General features: G+C 29.6%; 3 protein-coding genes across 7 annotated transcripts; 1 reads left to right on the plus strand and 2 right to left on the minus strand.

The window, feature by feature from the left end:
* Window positions 1–279: 279 nt before the first annotated feature.
* Window positions 280–6916, minus strand: HisRS (histidine--tRNA ligase). 3 transcript variants are annotated; one of them, XM_085201211.1, is made up of 9 exons: window positions 6631–6889; window positions 5882–6046; window positions 5554–5766; window positions 5228–5449; window positions 4242–4448; window positions 3049–3343; window positions 2542–2642; window positions 2256–2438; window positions 280–1896 (listed from the first exon to the last, which is right to left on the minus strand). In XM_085201211.1, exons 2-9 carry the CDS (start codon window positions 5984–5986, stop codon window positions 1657–1659), a joined length of 1566 nt encoding a protein of 521 aa, XP_085057337.1. In that variant the 5' UTR covers window positions 5987–6046; window positions 6631–6889; the 3' UTR covers window positions 280–1656. The 3 variants fall into 3 exon arrangements, with proteins under 3 accessions (XP_085057337.1, XP_085057336.1, XP_085057338.1); XM_085201210.1 differs by lacking the exon at window positions 5882–6046 and adding an exon at window positions 6241–6519 and having other exon boundaries at window positions 6631–6872; XM_085201212.1 differs by lacking the exon at window positions 5882–6046 and having other exon boundaries at window positions 6631–6916.
* Window positions 6917–7909: 993 nt separating this feature from the next.
* On the plus strand, window positions 7910–10959 carry Vps36 (vacuolar protein sorting 36). 3 transcript variants are annotated; one of them, XM_085201194.1, is made up of 8 exons: window positions 7910–8042; window positions 8213–8319; window positions 8392–8587; window positions 8672–9030; window positions 9172–9336; window positions 9785–9885; window positions 10192–10306; window positions 10764–10959. In XM_085201194.1, the coding sequence occupies exons 2-8, from the start codon at window positions 8224–8226 to the stop codon at window positions 10932–10934; spliced, it is 1203 nt and encodes a 400-aa protein (XP_085057320.1). In that variant the 5' UTR covers window positions 7910–8042; window positions 8213–8223; the 3' UTR covers window positions 10935–10959. The 3 variants fall into 3 exon arrangements, with proteins under 3 accessions (XP_085057320.1, XP_085057318.1, XP_085057317.1); XM_085201192.1 differs by having other exon boundaries at window positions 7983–8132; window positions 8188–8319; XM_085201191.1 differs by having other exon boundaries at window positions 7983–8132.
* Window positions 10960–10985: 26 nt separating this feature from the next.
* On the minus strand, window positions 10986–13319 carry LOC146529933 (piRNA biogenesis protein EXD1). Its single transcript, XM_085201195.1, has 3 exons — window positions 12732–13319; window positions 12369–12485; window positions 10986–11965 (listed from the first exon to the last, which is right to left on the minus strand). Exons 1-3 carry the CDS (start codon window positions 13317–13319, stop codon window positions 11723–11725), a joined length of 948 nt encoding a protein of 315 aa, XP_085057321.1. The 3' UTR covers window positions 10986–11722.
* Between the last annotated feature and the right edge of the window lie 21 nt (window positions 13320–13340).

The raw sequence follows: 13340 nt of genomic DNA on the forward strand, positions 1-13340 counted from the left end.
TGTCCGTGACACAGTGGTTTTAAACCGTGAGTACAAATAGCTTCATTCAATCGAGGTACTCGTATATAAATCGGAAGTAGAAAAAAAATATGGCTTTTCGTGTACAATTAATAAGTTGAAATGCATAGGCACAACTTTTTAAGTATAACAACAATATTTTATGAATTATCTATAAAAAATAGAAAGAAGCCACCAATTATGATAAGCTTCTTACAAATTATTTCATTTTCATGGATAAACAATATTAATATTTCATTGACAAAATAAAACTAATAGAAATACATATCAATCACTTTATTTTTATATAAAACAAATTTCACATAAACCATCAAGTTTCTTTAAGTATGGAGCAAAACAATGAAGGAAAGAAAAAATACTAATGAATAAAAATAAAATATTCTTCTAGAATAAATAGTAAAAAACTACTAAAGTTAATTATGATGTTGTATTAGGTAAATAAGATAAACATAAGAACAAGACAAAATTGGATCATAGGAACACGGAACCAATGGTTTTCTTGTAAAGATTGCCTATTATTTATATTGCACTGTTTGGTATGTGCTAGCCGTTATTAAAAATATTAAAACCGTAAGAAAAGTCGTAAATCCTCTGCATTTGCAACAGGATAGGCAGAGGGAACCTATAGTTCATTCTGTTCCCAACGCACCACCTAATTTATGAGACATTGTGTGTTGAATGGCGTAACTCTACACCTCGCTTAGTCTTGTTAGCAGAGCGGAGAAAGGAAAATATTAAATATCTCTTTCTCAAACGTGGGAGTTGATCCCACAACCGTTGCGTCTATAATGACACGATAGTGCTACTGCGCCACGAAGGTCTCTAAATAAATGAATTAATTTAATACCTAATAGTATGCAATAGCTCACTTTTTTACTTGAAATTCTATTCTATAATAAGAAAATATCACTGTTGCAATTAACATTATTGTATTAGTATTTAAATAATGTGAGAAACTTAAAATTATTTAACTGAAACTAAAGCTCTTGAGATTAAGACCGGGAAAAGTATTTAAATATATTTCTCAACTATACAAAAAAAACATGAAATATTTCGGCCCTATTGGCGAAATTTTATAAATAAAATAAGATAAATATATAACAATGGCAGATCTCAAATATAAATGCTATCACATTAAACTTTTAAAAATGCTTTGTTACATTGAGTTTGTAAGTGTATAAATGCTGAGATTTATTAAGCATAATGTAAGGAATGGGCAAGTTTAGAATTTTTGATATTTTCTTTAAAATTGAAAATCAATCTAATTCAATAAAAGATATATTTTATGCTCAATGAAAAAAAATGATGCAGCCAAGTTGTTATAGACTAATTTACTATGATAAGCAAAATCCTCATAATGATGTAAATCTTTAATCTATATGTATATAAACTAAAATAAAAATTAATAATAGGTAAAATCTATCAAATTAATTATTAAGGAACTTCCTTGAAAGGTTGCAAAACAAGTTATATATAATATAAAACCAGAGACATTTTTATATTATATCACTCTTATTTTTCTCAACAGCTTTAGCTTAAAGTAAAAAATTATTATATTAACCAAAAATACAAAAAGGGTTAGTTTACATAATTTATTACTCCAAAAAATTTATACAAACAAAATATCAAATACTGAATTTACTTAGGCATTGGTCCGTTCATTTCCTTAATATCTAAAAGCTGAATCCTTGATTTTAGTTCCTCCACTAGCTTTTCCCTTGGAATTTCTTCTTCAGCCCTAGTCGTAATATTTCTTATTTTCACCAAGCCGCGTTTCAACTCTGACTCCCCGAGTATAACGGCTAAGGGAATGCCATTTTCTTCACAGTGTTGCAATTGGTTTAGCATTTTGGGATTCTTTTTGTAGGATTGTTCCGTCTGTTAACAATAAAATATTGTAATTTTCATTTAATACATATATATTTTAATTTGTCATATAAATATTTCAATAAAATGAAATTGAAGTTAGCCTACTATTTTTTACAATTGTGTGATAAATATTAAAAAAAGGACTTGAATTATTAACGCAAACAAAATGTCAACTAGGTGTCTTAATTATTTATTACAAGAAAATATAATAAACAATAGCAGAATATAAAATAACAACCCAGTGTAAAATAGCAGATATATGTATAATAGCGGAATATAAAATAACAATCGAGTGGTAATCGAATCCACAACCTTCACGTTTACAAATGACACACTTAATTAATATCTATTATTATAATTCGACTCACCTTAATACCGGCATTCCACAATTCAGCACAAATCTTCATACGTTCGTTAAGGAAGTTCTTCTGTGCGGACGCTACATATACGTCGACGTCGCTCGTACGAACACTTATATCGCCCGCTGCCAGTTTAGCTTCTAACACTGAGAATATCCTTTCTACACCCACGCTTATACCTACGCAGGGTACCTGAACAAATAAACAATAATAAAATAATAATCTATATGAGAAATTGAATTCCATACACATTTTTCTACAAATGCTCTTATTGTTATTTTAAAACATTTTGTACCTGTTTGTTTTTGGAGTCAAACATGCCAACGAGGTTATCGTATCTGCCGCCGCCCGCGATTGAACCAACTGTTTGATCTTCATTGCCGATTTTTATTGGCTCTGAAAAAAATATTACCAATTAAGTATTATTTCAAAATTTATATTATGTGAAATTTTAAATATTCTTATTTCGATTACTTGAATAATGTTTTAAGACATCTGTTTCAGTTATAAAAAAATGTAACAGTGAAAAGTTCAAATTAAACAAACTTATTAAGTACATTTACAAAATGTATATTTATATTTGAGGCAGTAGCCGCGACAATTGTGAATTCGACTGCCACTTGCAGGAATGTATTAATTACAGTTCCTCGCCCTCAGTCTAATAACAAGACAAAGCGCGGCGTTGAGTGCCGCCACTCTACACGCATAGATTATATTTATTTTTCAAAAATAGAGTGGAAATAGAGAAAATTGTCTTAATATTAGATTCTCAAAAAATATATTATTATTTTATGTAACTCACGTGTAAGAACAGCTTCATAAATAACACCAGTATAATAATCCAAGCCTCTCGCTAGGCTAAGATCAAACAGAATCTTATCCTTTATACCTAAGAGTTCACAATAATCTAGTAACAGTTTAATTCCTTCCAATCCTTCCACTGCTCCTTTGGACTTGCATAGTTTTTCATCTTTAAGTAGTTTATCAGCTAATTCTATACTGCCATTGAGTCTAACGTATTCTCCTATACGGTCAGCAGCATCTGGTGAAACACCCTTCTCATTTATCATTTCAGTACGAACTTCTTCCCATGGCGACTGTAAATATATGAATTAATAGATATAAATGAAAAAATGACTTATTATTCTATTATAATGACATTTTAAATTAGTAGTCATTTGTCAATCGTTGAATTGAGATTAGTCCTGTTATAAGACATGTTCAAGATTGGCTATTTTTTTAAACATTTAGCGGCGAGCCCAGCACCAAATTATTTCAACATTATTTATCATCAAATACATTCAAAATATGATTATGTCAATGTATCAATTATATCAACAATGAGATTAAACAAAAACTGGAAATCTAAGTACCAAAACCATAGAAGTACACAGAAAGTAATTTGCGCAGCCTCATCTGCACAACAAGAACGTAAAAAACGTAAGAAAGACAAAGTGAAAGCAGTATATTTTAGTTACATTTAGTTTTCAGGCAATCAAAAAGAACGAAAAATAAAATCCTGAGTGGGAATTGAACCCATAACCATCGCTTTTACAGTGACACGATTGTGCCATTGCCCCATGACGGCCTCAATATAAATATACTATAATTAAATATTCACGCAGCAATATCAAGGTTACATTTTTTTTTGACCCAGGTGTCACAAAATGTATACATTACATAAGAAAATATACGCCGCGTGGATTTTAATTAGTGAATTGCATGACCTTCGTTTGCAATGTCTCTAGTAAAACTAGGGCAATGGTCAATGAGAATTATAAAAACTAATACATATAATGTATTAAGTTGACCTAAAGTTGAAGTATTTTATCTGTGGCATGACTTTAATTGAATATTATTAAAATTATAAGATAATATTGATGAACTTTATAATGCCCCAATAAGACATATTTATATTAAAAGCAAAGTTACTCTTCATTATAATTTACCTCGAAATTGTAGCTAAAATAAAAAAGAAAGAACACATAAAATTACCTTATCCAGTTTATCCACAGTGGAACAAGTTGAGCGGAACTTGTCTGCAGGAACACCGCAAGCTTCAAATATTCCATCAAGTAGCCTCCTATGATTCACCTTTAGTACATATTTGCCTATGTCTAAGGCATCCAATATTTCAGTTACAACTTTAAGGCATTCCGCATCAGGCACCATAAGGTCATATTGGCCGGCAATATCAAAATCCTAAAAAATAGATATAAACCTAAGATATATCAAAATATTTTTTAAAAATTGTAACTATTTTCACATTTTATGCTAATGACTTATTATGCCAAATAATAAATAAAATATATCATTTTTAGTTTTGTATTAAAAGATAATTCATTTTGTAATAATATTGAGAATGTACAGTTACAGTCACATCCTGTTCTAATAACTCAATTTATAAGTTGCAAGATTGAATAAAGAAATATAATAGTAACTGTTGACCTTGACCATGTTTTATACAGATCATAGAAACTGTATTTATATAATCACAAAGTCTAGTTTTAAGTAACATCTAAACCATTAGTTGAATGAGGCCAGTAGTGGCGCATGGGCACAAATGTGCAACTGTAAATGTGACAGGTTGTGAGTTCAATTCTCACTAGAGCAAATCAAATATTTAATTTATTTTTCTGATAACAAAACAGTGCATAGAATTCTGCCACTCAATACACCATGCGTTCAGAACTTGGCAGAAAGTGAAGAATGGATGTGTCTTAATGCTATATTCCTAAGTCCCCTTTACCTACCGTTTTATGTACAGGATACAGAAATAATAATAAAAAATAAGATATTACAATTAAAAATTAATCATAAAATGACTTGTGGGCTCAATTCACACTCAGGGGAATTAGTTATTTAAAATTTTCTTTCTCGACTTTAGTTTCATCTTTTAGCGTTTAGGTTCATCACTCGAAATGAAATGTTTCAGGGGGAAATGGGCACTACTACTAGTTACTAGTTAAAAAAATACTTACACATTGGTAAAACTCTCTGTATCTTCCTCTTGTCATGGCCGGGTTGTCTCTTCTGTATACTTTAGCTATATGATATCTTTTCAAATTGTTTATTTTATACATCGCCAAATATCTAGCTAGAGGGACGGTTAAATCATATCGTAAGGAAAGAATTTCCCCACCTTGATCTTTTAAGTCATAAATAAGCTTAGAATCTTCACCATATTTTCCTGTCAAGACATCCTGAAATATTTAATGTTTCATAAATAAACAAATTTAATATTTATGCAATGCATTGAAAGTATATAGTTTACTTATCTATTTTAAAAAATCTATTTTAGAATTACCTTCAATTCAAATACAGGAGTATCAATACATTCAGCTCCATGTCTTTTAAATACTGCAACAATTTTTTGCAATACATTGTTTCTTATAGTCATCTGCTGTGGATTGTAGTCCCTAGTCCCTTTTGGAGTCTTAAGAGTAAACTTCTGGGGAGCTGCCTCTTCAGTATTCAGTTGAGCCTTCAATGCCAATAACTTTGATACTTCTTCTTGAATCTATGAAATTATTTATATTTAGTAAAAAAATATAACAAAAAAAGAGGTAACATCTATCAACTATTGTTATAAAACAACAAAGATAACTTTCTACTTTTAAAGCAATTGCCAATACCTTGCAGCAAGATGATGTTGAAATACTTTTTGTGCTTCTAGCTAAATTGTGTAACCAGAATTTAGTTGCAGGGTTTTCTATAAATCTCAATACTCTGTACATCATAGTTCATAAATTTAAACTTTTATGCCCAAATTTTCACATAATAAGATTCCCCCGTCACCACTATTTTGTTATATTTTGATACCGGAAATAAAAGAGATTTTTTATCACTAAAACAAATTTAAATCAATTTGTGGTAACGAAGTATCCATATGTGGAGATTCATAGCACTCAAATTTATAAAAGAATAATAAGTGTTTGAAATTGTACATAAATAAGCAAAGTGCCATCTATTAATTACATTGTATATCACAAACCTGCTCATCAGCAGTTTTCTCATTATCTTTAAGCATGTTAATAATTAAAGCTGATGGAGGAATTACAGGAAATAGATTTATCTCAGAGTCACTGAAACTCCGCATATGGTACCACCATCTTTGTACATATGGATATTTTTCCAAATCTGATTTTGAGTCAATACTTCTAAATAATTCTATATCAAAAGCACTGGGTACATAACCACACATATAACTGTAATAACAGAGATGGTCATTTATCCCTTCAAGACTTCGACATGATTTTTTTCTTGTGTTAACCTAGAAAGTTACCTACGTTGAATGATTTATGATGACGCAATGTAAATCTAATATAAATAGACCTATAGAATTATAATTAAATAGTTAAAAAAATAATTTATAAGCACAAACCTTTGCATTGGGTTCCTTAGCAGCTTTTAACTTTCTCACAAGATCTCCTTGTTCCTTAATTTTTTGCAATAAAGACTCCTGATTTTCAGCCATAATAGCAGATTGATGACAGAGAAACAATAGGACGTTTTATCTAATATACGACCACACCGCACTCAAGGTTGAGTCACGTAAAAGTAAGCGTTATACTTAGAATTCTAGCTGCAAAATAATTGCAGGTTAGCCTTTCGTATCAATCCTTTCATTTCTATCGCGAATGACTTAAGTCAGCGCAGCAGTCAATGCAGTCATCACATTATCTGTCAGCAGTCATTGTCATTCGTCAATTTATTTTTTTCTTTCCATATTTAACATAGCTATAAGCTATAAGCTAATAAGCCTGAGATGACTATAAGTAAAAATTATAAAATATAATAACAAAAAACACTCCTTTTTTAACCATCTTCTGTAAGAAAAGGAGGTTATCAATTCAACTGTATTTTTTTTTTTATTTTTTTTTTATTATTGAGATCTTTAAAATATAGTAACTTGTTGTATGAAATATGGTAGGTACCGTAGCTATTATATAAGCGCTGGCTAATAATCATATTTCAATTTTATTTGATACAAGCTGTGAAAATTTGTTCTCCGCAAAAATGCTATATTCTTTTTTATATAAATAAATATACAAACTTTACTTTTTACTTAATTGCCAATGTGCAATATCCGCCGCATAAACAAGAATAATCCAAGGGAATATTATGGAGCGCTAGAGTTTGATTGGTTGAACGCGATAATCTACGTAGGTAATCATTTTGCGCTGTCCATTTGTCGAGGAAGGCTGTAGATTTTATTCCAACACATTAAGATCAATAGGAGGGGAGTAACGATAAAAATGGAAGAGCTTGAGCTTTTATTTAAAGTTGGAAACATTATAATAATGTAACTTAAAATCTAAAAATATTTCTATTAACCCTAATATACTGTATAGTATATTAGGGTTAATAGAAATTTACGGAGGTGGTGGAGGCGAACCTAAAAGGGGCAATGTCACAAAGAGACGATAGGGTGATAGAGGCACTGATCCAAAAACTTAAGGAAGGCGTTCTGCATAAGCCAGGCCAAATCTAAAATTCCACACCTATATACATAATAATTATACAAAAGACTATAATAATTATACAAAATACTATAATAATATATGTAAAAATAATAATAATAATAATAATAATAATTAAAAAAAAAAAAAAAAAAAAAAAAAAAAAAAAAAAAAAAAAAAAATATACTGTATAGTACCGCTAGCAATTTTAATATTTATTTCTTTTCTTCTCTGTGATTTTCCTTCAATCATCTGTAATTTGACATATAATGTTATGAGAAATGGGAGTTTTTCGTAAACCAATGTTTACAATCTTCGTTATATAAATTAGTAGGTAATGTAAATAATAAAACGATGAAAACGAAATCTTCTTGATTCGTCATAGAAAATTATTAACTCTTATAATGAACAAAGCAATTTAGAAGTATGTTTTTTACCTTCAACATTTTAAAAATATTGGTTATTAATTATATTATCAGTTTTCCTCATCTTCACTGTTTTCAGAGAAAGTAAATATGGATAGGTTTGAATACATTGAAGCTCGATTATTTGAAGGTGAAAATTATCTTAAGCGTGATAAAAATGTTAAAATTTATGATGGTGATGACAAGGTGAGTGAAATTTAATCTCTTTTTTTATAAAAAGAGTTTGCTTTCTGACTAAAAGTAATTCACTCATTTCAGACTCAATTTGTAGACGGGGAAGTGGTCTTAACAACACATAGAATTCTTTGGGGCAAACCTGGTGATATCCCGAAAGGACTGGTGTGTTTGTCACTGCATTTATATTATGTTTTTTGTATAGAAGAAGAAAGTGGTGGTGTTTTTGGATTAGGTGGTCCAAAAAGAATTATTTTGCACTTAGGACCCTCCCTGCCAGGTAATGAAATTTTGATTGTTTATTAAATATTGTAAAGTATTGATGAAATATTTTAGTACATACTTTAGTATATTTTCTTCATAGGTAGAAGACCTGGACCTGCAGTAATCAGTCAATATCATTTTATCAAATTCTCATTCAAAGATGGGATAGATTCTGTCTTTTATAAAACTTTAAATGAAGCAGTAACTGCCAAAGCCTGGGAGAAACAGCAACAACCAACAACCACAAATGTATTGTCATCACCTACTCCTGCATTGAAGCCTTCTCTACCAACAAATTCTAAAATGCGCTTGGGAATTGTTGGCATTGAAAGGAGTATTGAAGAGCAACACAGAGCAACTGATGAAAGCATTAGTGTTGCGTTTCAAGATTTAAAAAAATTAATGGAAAAAGCTAAAGAAATGGTCTCTATATCTAAAACAATTTCATCAAAAATAAGAGTAAGTGTTATTATAAAACAAGTTTTTCTTTTTTTTAATATATATAAAATAAAATGCCTTAATCAATATACAAAATTCATTTTTTTATTTGATTGATAAGTTTATTTGATTGATAAGTTTATTTCTTTGTATATTTTTTAGGAGAAACAGGGTGATATTTCAGAAGATGATACTGTAAGGTTCAAATCTTACCTAATGAGCTTGGGTATAGATGATCCAGTCACAAGAGATACATTCAGGTCAGACTCTGAGTATTATATGGGTCTTGCACAGCAAATCTCTGATATGATGGTGGCAGTTTTAATTGTAAGCTATAGTCATTATTAAGTAATAAATTAATATTAAATGTATATTTAATATTTATTATTTGATAGTTTTTAAATATTATTGATCCATACGAGTATTCATATGGATCAATAATATTTAAAAACTTTAAAAGTGAGATAGTGTCTGACTATACACACAATGGTTGTTTCATTTCCCCAAGATAAAAGTGCAGTATTTTTAGTTTTGGCACTCAAAACATAATATGTTGTATTTGGGTGCAAAGAACAAAGTATTTTCCTTACTATATGGTTTCCTTCCTTACTATTTCATACAGCAACAAAGTTTAAATTTTCAGGCACATGGGTACCCCATGTGCCAGAAAATTTAAACTTTGTTTTAAAACACAAAAAGTGTAAATCATTTCCAAATAATAATTGAAATTATTATTTAGAAATTATTTTCTTAAGTATTATAAAAAATATTTTAGGACTGTGGTGGAATAATGTCTTTAGCTGATGTTTGGTGCAGAGTAAACAGAGCAAGAGGTCTGGAGCTGGTATCACCAGAAGATTTGTTAAATGCTTGCAAGTGAGAAGTTTAAATAAATTAAATTCCTTGAAAAAAAAAGATGATGAGACCAGCTGTGGCGCAGGAGCACAAAAGTGTGACTGTAAATATTTATTTAAAATTTATATTTCCATTTCTTCACTGTGGTGTTGAGGCAAAGGGTGGCGTTGAGTTCTGCCGCTTAACATGCAATGAATTCTGTGAAAAGTGGTGAATGGAGTGTTTTAACACCTGGTATCTGGACCTTATTAAATTTGTGATTTAAAAAAAGATGTTAAAATTACTTAGATTGTTACTATACAAAACTATAAAAAAATTTTTTTTTAGATTATTGCAAACTATTGATGCGCCTATGTCATTGCGTAAATTCCCTAGTGGTGCTTGTGTATTGCAATTGAATAGCCATAGAGATGAAGAAGTTGCAAGAAATACTATTCAACTGGTAATAACAATTTTTTTCATATATATTATTAAATTAACAATATTTACATTTACATTAGTAAATAATTGTATACGTGATTTTAATCTTACTGTACCACTATCTCTACTATAGTAGAAACCTGATTGACCTATAACCAGTCTGGTTGCAGGGGCACAAATGTGTGACTTTAAACACAACAGGTTGTACTCATATAATCCACCACTCATATGCGATGCCTCCAGAATTCAGCGGAAAATTAAGTGTCTAATCAGTAGGGTCTAAATATATAGTGTAGTAGTAGTATTGTTAGTATAATATATATATATTCAGTAATATTAATAGCATTCTTTACTTTTTTAAAATGTCATGTGTGCCTGGAATACTAGGAGCAACATTGAATTAAATTCTGAACCTTATAAAAATAGTCAATTAGCAAAGTCTAAAGTCGTAAATAAACACTTTAAATTTCTTATTACAGATTGAAGATAATGGCTCATTAACTCCTGTGAAGCTGTCTCAGATTGCAAATGTTTCCGTCCTGCTCGCACGCGAGCGCCTTTTCACTACTGAACGCCTCGGCTTAGCTTGTAGAGACGAGTCCATTGAGGGCTTGGCATTTTATCCTAATATGTTTCTTACTAAAGTTTAATTTATTATAAAATATATTTTTAAAATGGTTTTTTTATTAACATCACACTGGTTCCAAGCGTAAATATATTTATTAAAATAATTGCATATTACACACAAACCCTTATGTTATGCAAGCAATTTTTTTGAAAGCCCTTATCTAGCCATATCTTATCATTGACTACACAAGACTGTAAACCATCTCACAAAATATCTCGTTCTTAATATTTCTATACATAGATATGAGCAATTTTACTTTAATATACTTATTTTACAGTAGGTGCTTACAATTTGTTATAATATGTATAAAAAAGATTTGAAACCATTACAATAATCACAGACGGCAAAAATTAGGAGTATAAATACACTACTAATTTATCTGGAAAAATTATTGATTATTTAAGTCTCAATATCCCTATTGCTGTATATTGCAAAAGTTGATTTTTCATGCAATTACATAGAATTATTACAGTAAAATAATCCATAAATGATTGAAATCAAAAATATTTTTTTGTAGTTTGCTGCCTTAACTTAGTGGACTTAAATTTTGTTATTTATGAGCTCAACATTTATAGCTAAAATTGTATATTTAGATTTAATTATAACAATTTAAGCATGAGTGATTAAGGGTGATATGTGAAAGCATAGTAAAAATGTGTTATAATTACTACTACAAAATACTTTATTATATTCAACACTTCAAACAAAAAATGTTGACAAATTGTTCCATTTTTTTGAGGTTTTTTAATGTAAGCAAAAAGGAGGCAAAATAAAAATAAGCCTAATTCTAAAATTTATTTTTGTGGAATGTTAATACTCGATAGCACTTCTAAATTCCTTTGGTAGTTGATATTGCTTGCCGCATAATTCCCAGGCTTTAAAATCATCACAGGAGCGCACATTTTCTATGAAACACTCAACACCCCTTACAAATGGTAACATCATTTGATCATTAATCACTTCAGAGAGACAATGTAAGTATGATATATTCTTTGCAAGTGTATCTTTTATGCAAGTAGATAGTGGACGCTCTGTACATTTCATGATGTCCAACTGAAAATATGAAGGTATTATAGATTATCACAAATTTATACATAATTATAGGTTTTTTACCTTCATGCCATATCCCACACATTCCCTAAGCTTCTGCCCATATTTTGAGATATTGTGTTTGAGTGGTAGAACTCTTACTCTAACTCTACTCTCATGCTTTGTATTTTTATGGAATGAAGGAATTGAGAATAATTCATTTCCCCAAGGGAGGATCAAACCAACAACCATCACAGAAATAAAAAAACTTTAGTCCACAACAATTGCATTTACAGTTGCAATTGTTGCTGTCAGATACTGTCTCACTGAAACTGCAATGTTATGTTTATTTTGAAGTTTATATAATATATGTTTAAGATATTCTTGTGTTAGATATGTTTAATATATTCTTATATCATAGACTCACTTTTTCTTGAATGGTGTTAGGCTTAAGACCAAGATAGTTATTGAGACATTCGGCCAAAGTTTTTACTTTACTTGGGAGGCTCCCTGTTTTATTTCTTGATATGATAAGATCACCAACCTGTAAGTATTCATTCTTTTCAGTTCTAGTATTAAAAATATGTATTATTTAGGAGTGAAATAATAATTGTCACTTATTCAGAATTCACTCTGGGTATTTTATTATCTTTATTTATTCACCACTCAATCTTGAAAAATTAATAGAAAATAAGGAATGGAGTGTTTTAACACTAGGTTCTGTCTGTTTATGCTGATATAGAGGATACATTGTAACACTAAAAAATCTTAAATAGAAAAAAAAAAATACCTGAGTATCAAAAACTGATTTTAGTTTGACATTGTGCTTGTGATATAGACAGTCTGAAAGTTTTCTACAATCATGAACGATTTTTTTTGGGGACTCATTTTCGAGCACTTTCTTTAATCCAGCATCAAATCCGTGATATTGTAACACTTGTATGTCAAAAATATAAATCTGTTGAGGTGTTGAAATAACTAGAAAAGGCATCTTGCATTTTCGTCCCATATTAGCCCCATCAGTACTCACACCAATGTAAGTATATGAACTTAAATCATCTATAGCCTCATGAAATGTATGATCAACTTGGTTAATGTAAATGTACCTTTTTGATATTTTTATTATATTTTCACATTCTTTTTCTGATATTTTTAAATAATTTTGTTTGTTTTCATCTTTGATTTTAATAATATTTCTTACTTCAGATTCATAAAAATGACAAACACCTTCATTTAGTTGGGTCTGAGGTAATTCTTTGACTTCATAAAGGGATATCTTTGATTTATCTTTAGTCATATTATAAAATCTGCCTTCAACAATATCATTATTTTTAATATGCACTTGCAACAATTCACCTTTCATATAAATATTATCCATTATTAAGCCTATAATTATAAC

This window comes from Heliconius melpomene, chromosome 17 (genome assembly GCF_056956725.1).
Source record: "Heliconius melpomene rosina isolate 202511_hmr_F chromosome 17, ASM5695672v1, whole genome shotgun sequence".
Lineage (NCBI taxonomy): Eukaryota > Metazoa > Arthropoda > Insecta > Lepidoptera > Nymphalidae > Heliconius > Heliconius melpomene.

Bases quoted from the DNA above. Each gene is read 5' to 3' on its own strand.
- HisRS (XM_085201210.1), bottom strand. From the start codon at position 6,723: ATGGCTGAAAATCAGGAGTCTTTATTGCAAAAAATTAAGGAACAAGGA. The intron at 5,450-5,553 runs GTAATTCTAAAA...TAAATATTTCAG, and splicing joins CTCCTGTATTTGAATTGAAG to GATGTCTTGACAGGAAAATA. The intron at 4,449-5,227 runs GTAAGTATTTTT...TCTATTTTTTAG, and splicing joins ACAGAGAGTTTTACCAATGT to GATTTTGATATTGCCGGCCA.
- LOC146529933 (XM_085201195.1), bottom strand. From the start codon at position 13,319: ATGGATAATATTTATATGAAAGGTGAATTGTTGCAAGTGCATATTAAA. The intron at 12,486-12,731 runs GTATTTTTTTTT...GAATACTTACAG, and splicing joins AATCAGTTTTTGATACTCAG to GTTGGTGATCTTATCATATC. The intron at 11,966-12,368 runs GTGAGTCTATGA...TCATATTTTCAG, and splicing joins CTAACACCATTCAAGAAAAA to TTGGACATCATGAAATGTAC.
- Vps36 (XM_085201194.1), top strand. From the start codon at position 8,224: ATGGATAGGTTTGAATACATTGAAGCTCGATTATTTGAAGGTGAAAAT. The intron at 9,031-9,171 runs GTAAGTGTTATT...TATATTTTTTAG, and splicing joins CAATTTCATCAAAAATAAGA to GAGAAACAGGGTGATATTTC. The intron at 9,337-9,784 runs GTAAGCTATAGT...AAAATATTTTAG, and splicing joins TGATGGTGGCAGTTTTAATT to GACTGTGGTGGAATAATGTC.